The sequence below is a fragment of the Leopardus geoffroyi genome, chromosome A2 (assembly GCF_018350155.1).
Source record: "Leopardus geoffroyi isolate Oge1 chromosome A2, O.geoffroyi_Oge1_pat1.0, whole genome shotgun sequence".
In the NCBI taxonomy this organism is placed as follows: domain Eukaryota; kingdom Metazoa; phylum Chordata; class Mammalia; order Carnivora; family Felidae; genus Leopardus; species Leopardus geoffroyi.
In genome coordinates, this window is record NC_059331.1 from 124,334,488 (window position 1) to 124,354,239 (window position 19,752).

The window sequence follows — 19,752 nt, forward strand, 5'->3', positions numbered from 1 at the left end:
TGGTATGCCAACTTAGCACAGTTTGTGGTTTCTTAATTTCTTGGGAATGGGCAGCATGCCTTTCTTTGCTTCTGTCTTTAAAATCAGAGAGAGAGAGAGAGAGAGGCATTTGGGAAGCACATACTGGCTACTGACATCAGCTCAAATTGTTGGTTTTCTTATTGTTTATTAACTTTATAGAGATGTAAGTCCTTACAGTTCAATACATTATTGTCCACAATGGTACGTGATAGTGCCTGGGACATGGAAGAACCAGTATGTAGGATTTTGATGTAATGGAATGTATGCAGTTCTGCTATGTATTACCTTATGTTTGCCCTGGTAGGAAAGTCATTTGGTCCGAAATAATTAAATAGCTCTGGTTCTGTGAGGAAGAGCCATTTGTTGGACCTGTGTTTAACGTTTATTTATTTTTGGGACAGAGAGAGACAGAGCATGAACGGGGTAGGGGCAGAGAGAGAGGGAGACACAGAATCGGAAACAGGCTCCAGGCTCTGAGCCATCAGCCCAGAGCCCGACGCGGGGCTCGAACTCATGGACCGCGAGATCGTGACCTGTGTTTATTTTATTTATTTATTTTTTTTTTTCAACGTTTATTTATTTTTGGGACAGAGAGAGACAGAGCATGAACGGGGTAGGGGCAGAGAGAGAGGGAGACACAGAATCGGAAACAGGCTCCAGGCTCTGAGCCATCAGCCCAGAGCCCGACGCGGGGCTCGAACTCACGGACCGTGAGATCGTGACCTGGCTGAAGTCGGACGCTTAACCGACTGCGCCACCCAGGCGCCCCTCGTGACCTGTGTTTAAAATCAGCACCCTTCGCCCCTCTTAAGAATTACAACAAAGCATAACAAAATAACCCCTCTACTGACTCATGCTTTTCAATTTTTTCCTGATATTAAATTGCAGGCAGTGGCAGCCTGAAAAGACAAGGATCTAGAGACCAGGGAGAGGGCGCACAGAAACAAGTTTCTGCCAGTAGCTGTGTGACTTAGAGGAATCCTACAACTAACCTTTCTGGGCCTCTCCTACAGAATGAGAGGACCAGCTGATTACTAAGTACCTTCTAGCTGTTCATGCCCTTTGGCTTGAAAAATAAGTTTTTTTTCCCCAAGCTTTGGAAAGGTAACTTGTAGCACAGGTCTCAGGAAAAAAGGAAGTGGTAAGGTAGAGCCCTAATATAGGAAAACATTTACTTTGGCTATCAGGTATCAGGTCACCTGGTGCTTTTTATACTTTAAGGTGCATGTGAATCATCTGGGTATTTTGTCTGACATGAGGCTGAGATTTTGCATCACAAGTTCTTGGGTAATACTGATGCTGGTCCAGGGACTACACTTTGAGTAGCAAGGAGCTGAACAGTGTAGAAAAGGAGGGCTTTCAGCAGCTAGTGAAGTAAAGGGTGACTAAGGAGAAACTGAGAGCAGGAGAAACAGAGTTGCCTGTGTTGTTTTGTTAGTAAGAATAGATCTTAAATTCTATGCTAGAAGTCCTTGAAAAATAGTTTGATGTAGAACATTTCCATTTACAGACAACTCTCTATGTTGGAGAGTTAATTTTTCATATCGGAGGTTTTTTTTGTTTTTCATTTTTATTTTAGCAAGCTGAAAAAATTTGTTCATTAACTCAGGATTTTGAGGCCATTTTCACATAATAGCTATTTCAGTCATGTGTGTTTATATTCAAACAGTAGCTATGTCTTTTGTGGTCACTTATCTTAGCACTTTGATTTTTTAAAAATATCATTTAATAGCATTGATGGAAAAAACTCTTCTCTATGACCATCACTTAGGCATTTAATCTGCGTGCATGAGGTGAAAGTGACCCTTTTGGATGCTGAACATATAGATCTTCCCTTTCTATTTTCTCTCTGTAAGAGTCCTTTGAACTGGCTGATGCTGAATGTGTGCAAAGGATCTCACACTTGTTGGTTAGCCTTTTGATTTCTGTTTTTGGCTATGTCTCCAAATGGAGATTGTGCCTCTAAGTCTTTATTCTTTATGATATTATCAGCAGCATTTCATATAGCTGGCTATTCTCTTTTTCTAGATACACCTTTTTTCATTTCCTTACAGGTGGCTCACTCCTGGTTTTCCTTTGGTCTCATTTGATGCCCCTATTCAGTTTTCTGGCCATCTTGCCTTTTTTTCCCCCTGGCCTCTGACCACAGAGCCCAGGTTTTCTACCTTGAAAGCTTGTGTCTGATTTCCTCTCAGCTTCCCCAAACCCTCCTCCCATGCACCTTTTCCCTTTTCTGATTATACTTTGTATTCTTTCGCTGTAATAAATCACAGCCATGATGACAACTATATGATAAATGCTGTGAACCCTCCAAGTGAGTCTTTGAGTGGTACTGAATTTGGGTAACACTCTTCTCTGGGCTGCAAGAGAATGATGTATCTTTATACTGGTAGTCTAATGATATGGTATATTACAACTTTCCATATATTTCTGAATATATAATGAGAATATATGGCACTTATTAAGTACTGTTACTTCCCTCTCAAATAAAAAAATCTAATAAAAGTATAATAAAGTGTTTATTACATTTTTTGTATGCTTGCTGCCAGATTTGAAGTTTAGTCATCTGGCAATTTGTATGGTTATATAATGCCATTAGTAATAACAAGTGATGCAGATGTTTTTCAGAAACTCTCCCACATATGTTAAAACTCATTTTAAGTTTATTTACCTATTACGTATTTTTCCCTTCATGTCCATCAACACCTTGCCTTTATCTGATTTCTTTTTTAGTGTAAATAGAGGCCTTGAGTGAAGCTTGTCTTTTCTTTTCTTTTCTTCTTTCTTTCTTTCTTTCTTTCTTTCTTTCTTTCTTTCTTTCTTTCTTTCTTGTTGTTTGTTTCCTTAAACTGGTCATTGAAATAATATTATACTCACATAGAAGTTGCAAAAGTAGTGATTTCCTAATAATAACAGAACAATTATCAAACTACTAAATTGACATTTATACAATGCTATGACTAAACTATAAGTCTTATTTAGATTCACTAGGTTTTACATTACATACACTTTTCTTTTTGGAATATGGCTCAAAGAAATTAAAATTTATCCCATGAAACCACCACCAAAATCAGGGTACAGAACTTTTCCGTCATCTCAAAGAAATCCCCTTCAACTAGTCTGTTAAAGTCACTCCCTCCCTTAACCCTGGCAACTGCTGATCTGTTTTCAATCAGTTTAATTTTGTCATTTTGAAAATGTTATAGAAATGGAATTATTTAATATGTGATCTTTTGGGATTGGATGTTTTTAAGACTTTTTATTTGTTTTATTTTTTTATTTTAGAGAGATAGAGTGTGAGCACAAACAGGGGGAGAGGCAGAGAGAGAGGGAGAGAGAGAATCTTAAGCAGGCTCCATGCCCAATGAGAAGCCCTCTGCCAGGCTTAATCTTGAGACCCTGAGATCATGACCTGAGCCGAAATCAGGATTCAGACACTTAACTGCCTGAGCCACCCAGGCACCCCTGGGATTGGGTGTTTTTTTTTTTTTCACTCAGCATAATGCTCTTGAGATCCATCCAAGTTGTTGTTACTTCATTTAAAAAAATTGCTGAGTTTTATTCCATGGTAAGGCTGTACCATAGTTTGTTTATTCACACATTGAAGGACATTTGTTTCTTTTCTTCAATGTAGGTTTTAAAAAATATCATAAAAAGGGTAAAAACCATAGCAATGGCTAACATTTATTGAGTGCTTATTTGTGCCAAGTGTTGTGCTAATAAAACCGTGTTCCTTTTTTCAAACTAAGTTTTTATTTTTTATTTTGAATTGTGAGAAAATATACATAACATAAAATTACCACCCTAACCACTTAAAAATATTTTTAAAGTTTATTTTTTTATTTATTTTTTGAGAGAGAGAGAGGAAGAGAGAGAGAATCCCAAGCAGGCTCTGCACTGCCAGCACAGAGCCTGACGTGGGGCTGGAACTTACAAATCATGAGATCATAGCCTGAGCCAAAATCAGAAGTCAGGTGCTTAACCAGCTGAGCCACCCAGGCACCCTACTGTCTTAACTTTTTTATTTTTTATTTTTTTATTTTTATTAAAAATTTTTAAAACTATTTTTTAAAAAGTTTATGTATTTTGGGAGAGAGAGTGAGAGAGTGTGTGAGCAGAGGAGGGGCAAAGAGAGAGGGAGAGAGAGAGAATCCCAAGCAGGCTCTGTGCTGTTAGTGCAGAGCCTGATGTGGGGATTGAACTCAAAAGCTGTGAGATCATGACCTGAGCCAAAACCAAGAGTCAGATGCTTAACTGACCGAGCCATCCAGGTGCCACATCTTAACCATTTTTTTTAAACAAAAAAATTTTTTTTAACGTTTATTTATTTTTGAGACAGAGAGAGACAGAGCATGAATAGGGCAGGGGCAGAGAGAGAGGGAGACACAGAATCTGAAACAGGCTCCAGGCTCTGAGCTGTCAGCACAGAGCCTGACGCGGGGCTCGAACTCACAGACTGTGAGATCGTGACCTGAGCCGAAGTCGGACGCTTAACCAACTGAGCCACCCAGGCGCCCCCTATTTTCTTTTTTTTTTTAATTGTTTTTTTTTTTTTTTTTTTTTTGCATCTTAACCATTTTTAAGTGTACAGTTCAGTAGTATTAAGTACATTCACATTTTTGTGGAACCAGTCTCCAAAACTCTTCACCTTGTAAAACTGAATCTCTATACCCATCAACTAAAGCTTCCCACTTCTCTCTCACCCCAACCCTGGCAGCCACCATTCTACTCTCCATGAATTTGACTACTGTAGGTACCTCATATAAGTGGAAACATGCAGTATTTGTCTTTTTGACTGGTTTATTTCACTTAACATAATGTTCTTAAGGTTCATTCATGTTGCATGTGTCATAATTTCCCTCCTTTTTAAGACTGATAATACTCCATTGTATGTATATGCCACACTTTGTTTATCCACTCATCCACTGATGGACAACCCAACTTGGGTTGCCTCTACCTTTTAGATATTGTGAATAATGCTGCTATGAACATAAGAATGCAAATGTCTCTTTGAACCCCTGTTTTCATTTCCTTTGGATATATACCCAGAAGTAGAATGAGTGGATCATATGGTAATTTATATTTTTAATTTTTTGAGGAACCACCATACAGTTTCCATAGTGGTTGCACTATTTTAGATTTTCATCAACAATGCACAAGGGTTCCAGTTACTTCACATCCTTGCCAACACTTGTTATTTTCTGGGTTTTTTGTTTGTTTTTTGTTTTTTTTTTTGTAGTAGCTGTCCTAATGGGTGTGAGGTGGTATTTCATTATGTTTTTGATTTGCATTTCCCTAATGAGTAGTGATGTTGAACATTGTTTCACATGCTTTTTGACCATGTAACTCTTCTTGGGTTAAATGTCTATTCAAGTCCTTTGCCCATTAAAACAATTTTTTTGTTGATATTCATGAGTTCTTTATGTATTATGTATATTAATCATATTTAGATATATAATTTGCAAATATTTTTTCCTTTTCATAGGTTGCCTCTACTGCATTCTTATTTATTCCTCTTTATTTTATAGATGAGGAAGCTGAAGTATGGGGAGTTTTGGTAACTCTTAGTAACCTGTCCTTGGTTTCTTGGTTTGTATGGAACATATATCCAAATTCACACTGACCACCTCCGGAGTCTGTACTTTTCACCACTGCATGATTCTCAGCTAATTTCTTGGCCAACTTAAGGAAAACAAGTGGTCTTGCTTTCTATGATTAACCTATGTGGAAGGCATACTTTAAGAAGCAGATTGATTTACATTTTTTATTTTTTATTTTTAATTTATTTTTAATGTTTATTCTAGAGAGAGAGAGACAGAGTGTGAAGGGGAGGGACACAGAGAGAGAGGGAGACACAGAATCTGAAGCAGGCTCCAGGCTCCAAGCTGTCAGAACCTGATGCGGGGCTTAAACCCAAGAATTGTGAGATCATGACCTGAGCCGAGTCAGATGCTTACCCGACTGAGCCATCCATGAGCCCCTGATTTACATTAAAAAAAAAAATTTTTTTTGGGGCGCCTGGGTGGCGCAGTCGGTTAAGCGTCCGACTTCAGCCAGGTCACGATCTTGCGGTCTGTGAGTTCGAGCCCCGCGTCGGGCTCTGGGCTGATGGCTCAGAGCCTGGAGCCTGTTTCCGATTCTGTGTCTCCCTCTCTCTCTGCCCCTCCCCCGTTCATGCTCTGTCTCTCTCTGTCCCAAAAATAAAATAAACGTTGAAAAAAAAAAAAAAAATTTTTTTTAATGTTTATTTATTTTTGAGACAGAGAGAGACAGAGTGCAAGTGGGGGAGGGGCAGAGAGAGAGGGAGACACAGAATCTGAAACAGGCTCCAGGCTCTGAGCTGTCAGCACAGAGCCCAATGTGGGCCTCAAACCCACGAACAGTGAGATCATGACCTGAGCCAAAGTCGGACACTTAACCGACTGAGCCACCCAGGCGCCCCTGATTTACATTTTTTAAATGTATAGTTGATCCTCATTATTTGCAGATTCCATATTTGTGAGTTTACCTGTTTGCTAAAGTTTATTTGTGATACCAGAGTCAATACTTATGGTGCTTTTGGGTCATTCATGGTCATACACAGAGTGGCAAAAAAATTTAAGTCACTTGACACACATGTTCCTGGAAGATATCAATCACAGTGATTCTTTGCCTTCTTGTTTCAGCTCTTATACTATAAATAAGTGTCCTTTTTGTGGCCTACTTAGTGCCATGTTTTCCACATCTCTGTTGTTTGGATTTGCTTATTTATTTATATGCTCTGATTTTTGTTTAAAATCATCCCCATATAAAATGCTTAAGTGCTGTGTAATGTTTCTAATTAGGTGCAAGAAGGCTGTGATATACCTTACAGAGAAAATACATGTATCAGATAAGCTTCCTTCAAATATATGAGTTATAGTGTTGCTGACTGTAGAGTTGAATGTTAATGAATCAGCAGTATATTAAATAAAGCAGTTTTAAGCAGAGAAACACAAAAAACAAAGTTATGTATTGATTGGTTGATGAAAAAGTTGTGACTAGAGGCTCACAGGAGCTTCTCTATTTCCCCTAGAGGCAATAGTTCAGTATTTACTAACTCAGTGTTTGCTGTGAACTTATAGAATGAAATGTCTTTATAAATAAGGAAAATTGACTGTATTTCCTATTATTTAAATCAGGGTAGCATGAAGGAAAGGCTTATTTATGTTGGATAAACAAACTTACATAGAATCTCAGGATATGTGATGTTTGTGTTATAATTTGGGGTCCAGTGGGATTCACATTCACCCATGTCGGTAACTTTGTGGTAGATGTTGCTGGTATACCCTTATTCTAGATGAGAAATCAAAGCAGAGAGAAGTTTTATGGGTTGCCAGTGTCACAGATGGTTAGTGGTATAGTGGTATAAATGCACCTATACCTGGTTTTCCTGGTTCTTTTTTGGTGTGAATTTTCTTCTTCCATTTTGCCTTTCTACAATTAGAATGGGGAAAGGGTGTGAATGCTTTTTGAGTCCTTGTAATATACTAGTTCCAGTGTTAGCCATTTGATACGTTTTGCTTTTCTCAGCAACTCATTGTGGCATGAGATGATGCAGTCTTTTCAGTGACCAAACTGTAGGAAAATTAGGTATTTTGCTAAGGAATTATGTACTAACGAGTGCTATTAGAATTTGAATCTTGATCCTACAAAGAATATTTTTTTTGTTGCTGTGTGTCATTGTCTACTACATGTCCCAGAAGAGAGAATTGGCCCAACATACACGTATAATTTTTCAGACTGACTCTCCAATGGCATTGCAAAATATTTGATTATGTTTCCAGCCATTTGATCTGTGGTTTCACATATGTTTGCAAAATACAAAATTAAAGTTAAATTCAGAAATGTTTTAGCATTGTCCAAGTTTAATTTGCTATGCCTTAAGAAATAATTAATTCGTAATTTATGGTGTGAAGTAGATTTTTACTATAAATAAATGCTTTTTTTTTATAGTGAACGAAAATGTCTTTATTTAAAGCCCGGGATTGGTGGTCTACTGTTCTGGGAGAAAAAGAAGAATTTGATCAAGGCTGTTTGTGTTTGGCTGATGTTGACAATACTGGAAATGGAAAAGGTAAGCAACTTATGGCCATGCATCTTGGAGCAAAGCTTTACGGAAATAAAATAAAAATGACTTCCTTTTTAAAAATGTACTTTATAGAATGTAAGTGAACTATAGAATTATGCCCTAATTTTTAAGGTAGTTTTCCTTATAAGTAATATTTAGGTAGCAGGCTAACAAGGCTAACAAAGATAGTTTTTACTTCTGTTTTGCTCTTTTTTTTTTTTTTTGATTTGTGTTGATTCTGTCTTATTTGGAAGTAGAGCCACTAAAATATTTTAATTAATTAATTAATTTATTTTGAGAGAGAGAGAGAAAGGAGGCGGAGGGGCGAAAAGGGAGAGAGAGAATCTCTAGCAGGCTCCATGCTGTCAGCACAGAGCCAAACATGGGGCTCAATCCCATGAACTATGAGATTATGACCTGAGCCAGAATTAAGAGTCAGATACTTAACTGACTGAGCCACCCAGGTGTCCCAAAATATTTTTAATTTTGAAATTTTTTAGAAATTGTTTTCAAGGAAAATTATATTTTCTTTTTTTTTATTGTTTGTTTATTTTCAAGAGACGAGACAGAGCACAAGTGGGAGGGGCAGAGAGAGAGAGAGAGACAGAGAGAGACAGAGAGAGAGAGACAGAGACATACATAATCGAAGCAAGCTCCAGGCTCCAGGCTCTGAGCTCTTAGTACAGAGCCTGATGCAGAGCTCAATCTCACAAACCGCAAGATCATGACCCAAGCTGAAACTGGACGCCCAACTGACTGAGCCACTCAGGAGCCCCAGAAAATTCTATTTTCTAAAAGTTGTATCTGAAAGCCATTCATACCAGAATGGAAAAATTTTTCTAGTTCTATTGGATGGTAGAAAAATAATTAAATCATTACTTTCATTTTCATATTATGATACTGAAAACAACATTCTGTCTTATTCTTATATTGATTTGCTCCTCTTTGCATCTTCATATTTTTTTTTTTAAATTTTTTTTTTTAACATTTATTTATTTTTGAGACAGAGAGAGACAGAGCATGAACGGGGGAGGGGCAGAGAGAGAGGGAGACACAGAATCGGAAGCAGGCTCCAGGCTCTGAGCCATCAGCCCAGAGCCTGACGCGGGGCTCGAACTCACAGACCGCGAGATCATGACCTGAGCCGAAGTCGGACGCTCAACCGACTGAGCCACCCAGGTGCCCCAGCATCTTCATATTTTTTGAAGCAGTCTTTATAACATTTTAGTTCTATGTCATTGCTATTTGGAAATTGTATTATTATTATTTTTTAATTTTTTTTTTTTTTTTAGAGAGGGAGCGAGAGCATAAGCTGGGGAGAGGGGCAGAGGGAGATGGAGAGAATCTTAAGCAGACTCCATGCTGTATGGAACTTGACATGGGGCTCGATCCCATGATCATGGGATCATGGCCTGAGCTAAAATCAAGAGTCTGACGCTCAACCGGCTGAGCTACGCAGGTGCCCCTGTTTTAATGATTATAGTCATGAGCTTTTTCTTTTCTTTTTTCTAATCCAGATAGTCATTAGCTTTTTAAAAAACAAACTTATTATAATCATTCTTTTGTTCAGTGTTTATAAATATTGTCCCCTTACATTTTTTTGTTATTTTATTTCCCTTTCCTGTAACAAAAACAATAGAATCTTGGGGACAAGGTGAAAGGAGAAAAAAAATTTTTTTTAATTTACATTTTAGTTAACATACAGTGCAATATTTGTTTCAGGAGTAGAATTCAGTGATTCATCACTTATATACAACACCCAGTGCTCATCCCACTATGTGCCCTCTTTAATACCCATCACCCATCTAGCCCATATCCCACCTATCTCCCTCCACTAATCCTCAGTTTGTTCTCTGTCGTTAAGAGTCTTTTGTGGTTTGTTTCCCTCTCTCCTCCTTTTTTTCCCCCTGAAAGAAGAAAATTATATTGACAAAGAAGAATGGGAGGTACTAAGCTGTACTGAGCACCCAAATTATTTCTAAGGAAAATCTGGGCCCTGCCCTTCCACTGATAGGATATGGGAAAGTCTTCTACTCAGAGGGTGTTCTGAGAGTTTCCTCAAACATTATGAACCTTATCTCCTGCCTGTTTGTTAAAACTTATGATTCCCTTATTATTTGGCAGCATAGAATGCTGAGACTACAAAAATATATGCCATAGAGAACAATTTCAAACTCATTTGTGCCCAAGCTATCTGAAGCTCAACTTGGTTGGAAACTATCCTGATTGATTGTCTTAATAGGCTACTGTTCACTCATTTCTTTTAGAGCTCTTCACTGAGGTGCCACCAGTGGGTTACCAGCTACTAGTTTGCTTCTTCCCAATTTTTGGCCAGCTGTGAGCAGTTTACTCTGTTTTCCCAAGGATACTATACAAAAATAATTTCCTGTGTGTGTCCCACATAGGAAAAAAAAATCCCCGATTATTATTTCTCAAAACTTGGACCACCAGCATTATCATATTCTGGGGGTGATTATTATATATAAAGATTTTCTATTTCACCTATATAAAATCCTATAAGGTCATGTTTCCTGGAGGGAGGTGGATTACAGGGGGGTGTAGGTATCTGCATTTTTGACAAGCTCCATTGTTGAATGGTGGTACACTACAGTTGAATAATTATTGTTGATCTTAGGGAGTGGAAGGTAGATGAGAGCAGTTTGGGACATGCTCTGTTTGAGAAAGGAATGTCTAGTAGGCAGAACAGAGGTATGATTTTGAAGTGAGCCGTATGCTGGTTGTATTTGAAACCCTGGAAATGCATGAAAATGCACAGGGAAAGAAGGTGGAATAAGGGGGCAGGAACCTTAGGACCATAATCTTTAGCATACAAGCATTAAAGGGGGGAGGTTTGGGAAGGGTAGATAGTAATAGATTCTGAGAAGGGCAGGCAGAGAGGAAGGAGAACCAGTTGGGCTGGTACCTGGGAGGCAAGGTTTAGTGATGTGAAGACTGAAGTTTCCACGCCATTTAGCAGCAAGTAGTTCATTAGTGTTCTTGGTGAGGGTGGATGAGTGGGCACAATGGTGACGAAATCTAGATTTGTAGTGAGAGAAGGAGTGGAAGGTGCGGAAGACTTCGTGTTAATGGCTCTTTAAAGAAACTTAGCTGTGAAGGGAAGAAGGGAGGATAATAACTGGGGGGCAGCGTAGGGTAAGGAGAAGTGGGAAAAATTCAGTGTATGGCATGGAGGATATAATAGAGCAGGGACGGGACACCTGGCTGGCTCTGTGGGTGGAGTGTGTGATTCTTGATCTGGGGATTGTAGGTTTGAGCCCCACATTGAGTGCAGAGATTACTTAAAAGTAAAATCTTAGGGGCGCCTGGGTGGCTCAAGTCGGTAAGCATCTGACTTTGGCTCAGGTCATGATCTCGTGGTCTGTGAGTTCGAGCCCCGCGTCGGGCTCTGTGCTGACAGCTCAGAGCCTGGAGTCTGTTTCAGATTCTGTGTCTCCCTCTCTCTCTGACCCTCCCCGGTTCATGCTCTCTGTCTGTTTCAAAAATAAATAAACATTAAAAAAATTTTATAAAAAAAATAAAATCTTAAAAAAAATAGAGCAGGAATTCAGAGAAGATAGAGACGGGATCAGGTGTGCAGAGGGAAGAGTTACCCTTAAACAGGTGTGAGCACTTTTTTTTTCACTGTGACAGAAGGCGAGAGGGTAAGAATGGATACAGATGAAGAGAAATTTGCAGGTCAGGTCGGGAAGTTGAAACAGTAATGACCTCTACTTTCTTTGGGGTGATCAGAGAGTGAAAAGATGGTATTAGGCATCTTGAAATCATTGTAGGCAAAGCCAACTTGATATATAGAAGGATTCCTTCCTAAGTCTTGAGATCCCTGTTGAAATCGGACACCATGCATTTAAAGTGTTTTTCTTAATTCAAGATTCCGACTCGTGAGAGAGGTAGTGAGAGTGAGGCTGAGAGGGAGACTCTGAGTGGGTCAGCTTAGGTTTCATGCCAGCCTGTGGTCAGGCAGGAGAGTTAGTTTCCTGTAAGAATCCTGAGTAGAAAACATAGGGCTGACAGAAAAATAGCTACTATGTTTATCTTTTAGCTCCTCAGCATTGATACCTCACCTGTGGCAGCTGTCCCCATATAACTGCACAAGCATGTGTTCCTACTCATCTGCAGTGGGAGATAAGCCATGTGCACCTGCTGCTTCAGAGACACTTTCAGGGAGCCCTGGCTCTGCAAAAGTCCAGGATCTTTGGGTGATATCCCTTTCTCTTGTCATTGAGTCATTACCATGTTCCAATATTCGGCCTTTAGACTAAGTGGTATGTATGTACAATCTGTGTTCAAAACCTATACGAAAAGAAGAGAAAGAAAAATTTTAAAAATTAAGATTAAGGAGTAGAAAAAATTGTATGGTAACTTAAAGAAGTCATAATGGGGAAATACCTTCTGTTTTGTGTCTGGTCACCAGGCTATGTAACTATGCTTTTTCTTTTCTTTTTTTTTTTTTTTTTTTTTTTTTTAACTTTGACCAGCTGATTAGGGCTCTTGGTCTTGAGTGGAGATTAAGGAACCGGAGAATTGGTGTAGGCCTTCATTCCTGAGGGATCTAGAACACTAATCCTCACCTGAAGAGGATTGTAGTATCATTTATTGCTGCTCCCGATAGTATGGGTGAGGGTCCTTGGAGATTCCTGGGTTTCACTCAGATTTCTTTCAGTCCTATTTGGCTGTTAAGAGGTGATGAGGTAGTCCTGGTTCCTGCAGATTGGGTTGTGGCAGTACATTTAAAGATAAATGCCTTTTCTTGTCAGGTGAAAGCCATCTGTTTCTGTTGTTCTGTGTTTACTGGAAAGAAAAAAAATGCATTATTAAGATCTAGAACTGTATTCAAGCAGATGAGTCGTATCAGTTGGCTCCAAGAAAAGATAAGATGTGGAATAATAGAAGAAATTGGGATTGCCAATTTATACAGATCAACCCTAACTCTTTCTATAAGACCCATTAGACTTCAATATTGGCACATTTGGTTATAGAACATGGATGTGATGGGAATCACCACATGTGCATATTGAAGCTTTTTGGCATTGAATTTTGGAAACTACCCCAAATCAAGCCTAGGAGTGGTATTGCTTTTGATTTTCTCCCTAACTGGGAGATAGAGTTCCAGTGGTTTCCATAGAGCTGTCCCAATATAATATCCCTCATGTAAATGTTGGGGAACCAAATGGGTGTTCTACTGTTTTCTGTGGAAATAAATTTCCTTTATTTAAAATCTAAAAAAATTTAATGTTTATTTATTTTTGAGAGAGGGAGAGAGACAGAGAGACAGAGAACAAGTGAGGGAGGGGCAGAGAGAGGGAGGGAGACACAGAATCTGAAGCAGGTTCCAGGCTTTGAACTGTCAGCACAGAGCCGGACGCGGGGCTCGAGCTCATAAGCCATGAGGTCACGACCTCAGCTGAAGTCGGATGCTCAATCAACTGAGCCACCCAGATGCCCGCAATACATATCCTTTAAACTCTCAGAAACTGGGTGAGAGAAATCATAGGCTGGCTTTGCTCTCTCACTGGTTGAACTAAGTTAAAAAATTCATTTATTACTGAGTCTCCATAATTAGAAACAATAGTATTTTTCTGGGCTTTGAGAGTTAGTAGTAACTTGAGCCAATATTCATCATTCTCACACAATTTAGGTATTTCCCTTCCCTCAGTGCACCTGAATAAATGGCTATTGGTCCTGTAAGGAAGGATCTGAGGAAAATTTATACTAGGCATGTGTGGTGTTATAGCAACATCTATACACTGTGTTGTCTTTATTCAAGGGGCTGTGAATCTGTAAATTGACTTAAGTGTGGAAATGAGTGAGATGCCATGACTGTCTATATGGTGGCTTGAGTTAGTCCTCTTTTTAATGGACCTAGAATATTTTTAGTTATAGATTTCAAAAAAAAGACTTGAGTTTAAATTTTTTTTTCAATGTTCATTTATTTTGAGAGAGAGAGAGAGAGAGACAGATAGAGCACGAGTGGGGTAGGGACAGAGAGAGGGGGAGACACAGAATCTGAAGCAGGCTCCAGGCTCTGAGCTGTCAGCACAGAGCCTGATGCGGGGCTTGAGCCCACAAACCATGAGATCATGACCTGAGCCGAAGTCGGATGCTTATCTGACTGAGCCACCAGGTGCCTCCCAAAAAACTTGAGTTTAATAAACATGTTACACGACATTCTTACAATTGAATACTACTTGGTAATAAAAAAAATAATTGAACCACTGGGAAAAAAAGGGTTTTAATGAGTTGCCTATTCATTTCATTCCTGGAGATCCCATTAATCATAGTTAGAAATTAGACTATTACCGGAGATCTGGTTACTACAAAAGTCCTGCTGTTTTAATTATCATACTTACACCTTTTGATTTTAGGGGTTAAATTGTCGTTATGTGGGCTTTGCCATCCTGCCTTCCTTTTATCTCTGAAGATAGGGCTGTGTTGAAGTTGAATCTTGGTTATTTAGTGCGTGAAATAGGGATTAGGGAATGGTGGGATACATAGCAAGCTCAGTGGGGGAGTGTTTTAGAAAAGTTTGGAGGTTTAAGTATATCCAAGACTTTGCCAGTAACTCATTATGTAACATTGTAGTCCCCCTCTTTCTGATGAATGTCTTTACTCTTTTTTTTTTTTTGAGGGAGGGGGAGAGAGAGAGAGAGAGAATGTATAAGTGGGGGAGAGAGGCAGAGGGAGAGGAGAATCTTAAGCAGGCTTCACACTCAGTGCATAGCCTGACTCGGGGCTCAATCCCATGACCCTGGGTCCTGACTTGAGCTGAAACCAAGAGTTGGACTCTCAAACTGACTGAGCCACCCAGGCATCCCTGTCTTTACTTTTATGCAGGAAACCTGAAGAGACTGTGAACTCACTTGTTACTGTAACTTAAAACCTATAAAAGCAATCCTTGAATTAGATTCTTAGTGGTTAAGCCCCACTGATGTAAGAAGTGAGAAATTCTTTCTGCAGCGTCCCAAGGACCCAGAGTTTTATTCTTTACACTGAGATGGGAATTTTGAGGTTTAAACCTATCATTCTCTTATTTTAACTTATCCAGTGCCTTTATAAAAGCCATCTTATATATGGTTTGGCATTCCTTCTTCCTGTTCAGTTGGCCTAGGTCAACAGCTATCCAGTCCACTAGAGTGCCACCTGCAATGGGCACAGAGTCTTAGATGCCCATTAACTGGAGATGTTAACTTGATTGGCCATTCTGTCACTGTGTACAGTGTCTTTTAACCCTGTTTACAATGTGAACAGGAGTCTTACTGCTTTTGTGCCCCAACTCAGCTAAAGAGCCAATTTCCAAATATCCCTGTAGGAATCGATACCTGCAATTTATTCTCTGCTGCCAATTTTTAAAAATCTATTATTATTATTATTATTATTATTATTTTTTGGCCATAGGTTACAGGAAACAGCTATGATAAATACAAATGAAAAGGGATTGGAGTAAGAGTGACATAGATCTTCCAAATGCAGGAAGAGTTGAATTGGCCAAGCCTTAGTGGGGGATGGGAACAGCATGGCTCTAGAGACTTTGTAGACCTCCAGGGGGCTGCCATCAGATCATCGAGCAGCAGATTCCTGGTGTCTCTATTCAGGATTGAAATTCCCAGGATAGTACCTCTCTCATTGGGTTATTATGAGGATTTAGTGAGTTAGTACATAAAAGAACTTACTTAGACCATTGCTTGGCACATAATAAATTCTCAGTAAATAAGTATATAGAACTCTTACTTTTAAGTAGATGAGAAAAAGTCAATATTCTGTACTAATACAGCACTTTCAAAACCCAAAGTATTAGTTTCCTAGAGCTGCTATAACAAAGTACCACAAATTGAGTGGCTTAGAGCAACAGAAATTTATTCTCTGACAGTTTTTAGAGGCTAGAAGTCTGAAATCAAGGTGTTGAAAGGGCCATCCTATCCCTAAAGCCTCTGGGATCCCTCCTTGCCTCTTCCAGCTTCTGGTAGTCCTAGGCATTCTTTGGCTTGTGGATGTGTCATTCTAATCTCTACCTCCATTGTCACATGATCATCTTCTGCTTGCATGTCTTCACAGGACATTCTTCTTCCCCCGCCATCTCTACTTCCTTTTCTTGTAAGAGAGTCCTATTGCACACCTAATTGAGTGTGACCTCATCTTAACTTGATTACGTCTTCAAAGACCTAATTTCCAAATAAAGTCATGGATATTGAGGGTTAGGACTTCAATATGTCTTTTTTGGGGGACACACTTCAACCCACAACACCTATCTTAACCATTTCTCCCTCTTGTGTCCAAGTGTAGACATTGTTAATCAGAGCACTCTACCTAGTGAGGCCTCAGAATCCTTTTTACAACCAGCTGTAGAGTTGATACTCTATGATGAAATCAGTTTACAACCTTATACTAGTCTTTTGTAAAAGGACTTACTTTGACTGAGTTAAATTATAAACACTGACACCAAAGCAAGGCTTAGGAAAAACATGTAATATGTTAGTATGTGTGAATATTGGTGATATAAAAAAAATTCTTTTTGAAAAACTATGTTATTAATATAAGTTCATTTTAATTACATCATCTGTTGGCAGATTGGCCATTGTATATGAAACAAGACTTGATTGTTTAATTTTTAAATTTCTTTTTTAGACATTAGAAAGTTTATTTCCAAAGAAATTTGTTGGTAATGTTTGTTTCTTCTTATATCTTTTAAAAAAATCTCTCCACAGATAAAATAATTGTGGGTAGCTTTATGGGATACCTAAGAATCTTTAACCCCCATCCTGTAAAAACAGGAGATGGCGCTCAAGCTGAAGATATGCTTCTAGAAGTGCATCTACGAGATCCAATACTACAAGTGGAAGTAGGAAAGTTTGTTTCGTAAGTACAGCCCACTAATCCTGGCATTTTATCTTACTTAGAGTGTCATTTCCCCACTGTGTCATTTTTGTGGATTCTTAAATGAAAAAAAGACCATCTATGAGTTAATATATTTTTTGGATATTTTTACCTGGGTGTGTGTTCCTCATGTACTGAACTTTTTTTTTTTAATATGGAAAACAGCACATTTAAGAGAATAATTCAGGAATTTTTTTTTTTTTATAGAAACAGACTAAGATTCCTGACACATCAGAGGTTTAAAGGAAAAGAGAGAAGCTTTTGAAAATAACCAAATAAAGAAATACAAAGTAATCACTTACTTAAAGCACTAATTGTACAGATTATATAAATGTCTGTTTAAATAATTAGACAAAGTAGCAGTTTGGTATTTGGTAAATAACTTTGAAGCTTTAAAGTCAATTAGTACTTATTTGGTGTAGAAAGGTCCTTAGTTTCTTTTGTTTAATTTTTAAATTAAATTAGTTAATTTACTTTTGAGAGAGAGAGAGAGAACATGCGTGTGCACAAGTCGGGGAGGGGCAGACAGAGAAAGAGGGACAGGGGATCTGAAGCAGGCTCCATGCTAACAGCAGAAAGCCCAATACAGGACTTGAACTCATGAACTATGAGATCATGACCTGAACTGAAATCAGATGCTTAACCAAATGAGCAACCTACGTACCCCTATCTTTCCATTAAAAAAAAAAATTAATGTTTATTTATTTTTGAGAGAGAGACAGAGCGTGAGCGAGGGAGGGGCAGAGAGAGAGGGAGACGCAGAATCCGAAGCAGTCTCCAGGCTCTGAGTTGTCAGCACAGAACCCGAAGCAGGGCTCGAACCCACAAACAGCGAGATCATGACCTGAGCTGAAGTCAGACACTTAACCGACTGAACCACTAGGCGCCCCTTTCTTTTCATTTTTTAAAAGAATGAAGTGCTGTTATAATCATTCTGTTCAGTAGTTCTAAGTAGGGCTGTTATCTACATGGTCACTTGTTGGAAGAGAGGTTAACATTAATGAGTGGATACTGAACTGGCATTAATTAACTAGTACTATTTCATTAATCTTATCTATACGATGTGATCTGTATTTAAAGATAAGGAAACTAGCTAGAACTCAGAGCTTTAGGTCACACAGCCTGGATTCAAGACCCAGGTCTATCTGACTCCATACTCTATTACCTTTGCATGACATCATGTTCTTTTCCTGTGCATGGTAGAAAAATTGTTTTGAGTGTTCAGGGCAATAAAAATTTTTTGAAGTCGATATTGAATATGTGATAATTGTATATATTTGCATTTTCTGGTAGTAGAGTGAATGGTGAGCATTTATATTCATTATAATGATATTTTTCAGGTATTATCTAATAGAATTTATATTTTGTAAATGAGAGACTAACACCCTGAAAGGTTAAATGATTACACGGATACCAAGGTGCAGAGTCAGGACCCCACTCCAGGTCTTCAGATTTCAATTATAGTTCTTTTAGTTTAGAACGAACAGAGTCTGTATCAGAGGTCATGCCTTGGAGGACTGCTTGCAGATGTGTTTTAAATTTAAAAGAGTTGCTGATATTTAAGAACCAGGGATTTCACATAAAATCCCTGCTTTCTTGCTTTTCTTGAGGGTAAAAAAAAAGTGGAGATTTGGCCACAAGCCCAGAACTGAGTGGTGGTTGCTTCCTTTAGTCAGGCCCCACTCTGCAGTGGACCACACCATTTACACTCTTCACTCATTTCCATCTACTGACCTGACCCTTGAAGACTGGATTTAAGATTTCCAGACTGTATTATGTCTTGGAAACTAGTTGATAGGGGCTGAGAAGTATATTGGTGACAGTGGCAGTTTAGTCCAAACTGACATATTTTCAGTGCCTTTAATAAAATTTCTGAGCTGGAAGTGACTTATACCATTTACTGATAATGATTAGCATATAGTAGTGCTTTATACTTTACAAGGTACTATCACATGATTTCATTTCATTTAATTGAAATGTCTTATTTTCCAGGATGGGAAACAGGTTCAGAAAGATTAACGTACTTGCCCAAGGTCACAGGTTAGTTAGCCAGAGAGACAGGTCCAGAACTTGGATCTCTGTATTATGAGAGAGCACTTATGAAGCGGCCTCTGCTTCTACTTTTTCTTGGAGGCTCTATTGGCTTCAACTGAAGGAAATTCCATGAGGCAGAGTCCTTGAGCCTCTGGGGTTGCCAAAGTGGTGTTTGTTGTTACATTTATTTTTCAGTTTCTAATATTATCTAGTAAGTTTTTAGTTAACTGATTATAGACTGTGGTTATAATCTCTTTTTAAAAGTATTTTGTATCTTTTTGGGTTACATCTGAAGTTAACATTTAAACTTTTAAAACTTTTCCTATTTTTCAGAGGTACTGAAATGCTTCATTTGGCTGTGTTGCATTCTAGAAAACTTTGTGTCTACTCTGTCTCAGGTAAGAAACATTTTTTTCTAATGTAGAATTTGTATTAAAAATGGCTTCTTAATATAAGAATAGATGCTTGTTTATGTTCACTTGCTAGAGAACACAAAACATTTGGTTGAAGATTTTCTTATCTTGGTTAACATTTTCCCTTGTTCATTTATTTTTTCAGGTACTTAGGCTATTGCCTTTTTTTTTTTTTTTTTTAATTTCTAGTAGAAGGTTCCTTATAATCTCCTTCCCAGGAATTGTGTCCAGGATTGCCTATGACTATTGGGGCCAATTCTGTATACTTAGGACACTTGAGTGTTTTTTTTTTTTTTAAAGTTTATT

The 19,752-nt window shown here is 38.4% G+C and overlaps 1 protein-coding gene across 11 annotated transcripts in view; it reads left to right on the forward strand.

Moving 5' to 3' along the window:
- Nucleotides 1-19,752, forward strand: part of BBS9 (Bardet-Biedl syndrome 9) — a 453,760-nt gene that overhangs the window by 10,728 nt on the left and 423,280 nt on the right. For 8 of the 11 annotated variants that reach the window (XM_045495280.1, XM_045495266.1, XM_045495269.1 and 5 more), the window contains exons 2-4: nt 7,996-8,116; nt 16,831-16,981; nt 19,367-19,431. In XM_045495280.1, the coding sequence (XP_045351236.1) occupies nt 8,005-8,116; nt 16,831-16,981; nt 19,367-19,431 (328 nt within the window). In that variant the 5' untranslated portion in view covers nt 7,996-8,004. Of the gene's footprint in view, nt 1-7,995; nt 8,117-16,830; nt 16,982-19,366; nt 19,432-19,752 lie in introns of those variants that run through there. The other 3 variants (XM_045495275.1, XM_045495274.1, XM_045495276.1) reach the window with 2 other exon arrangements.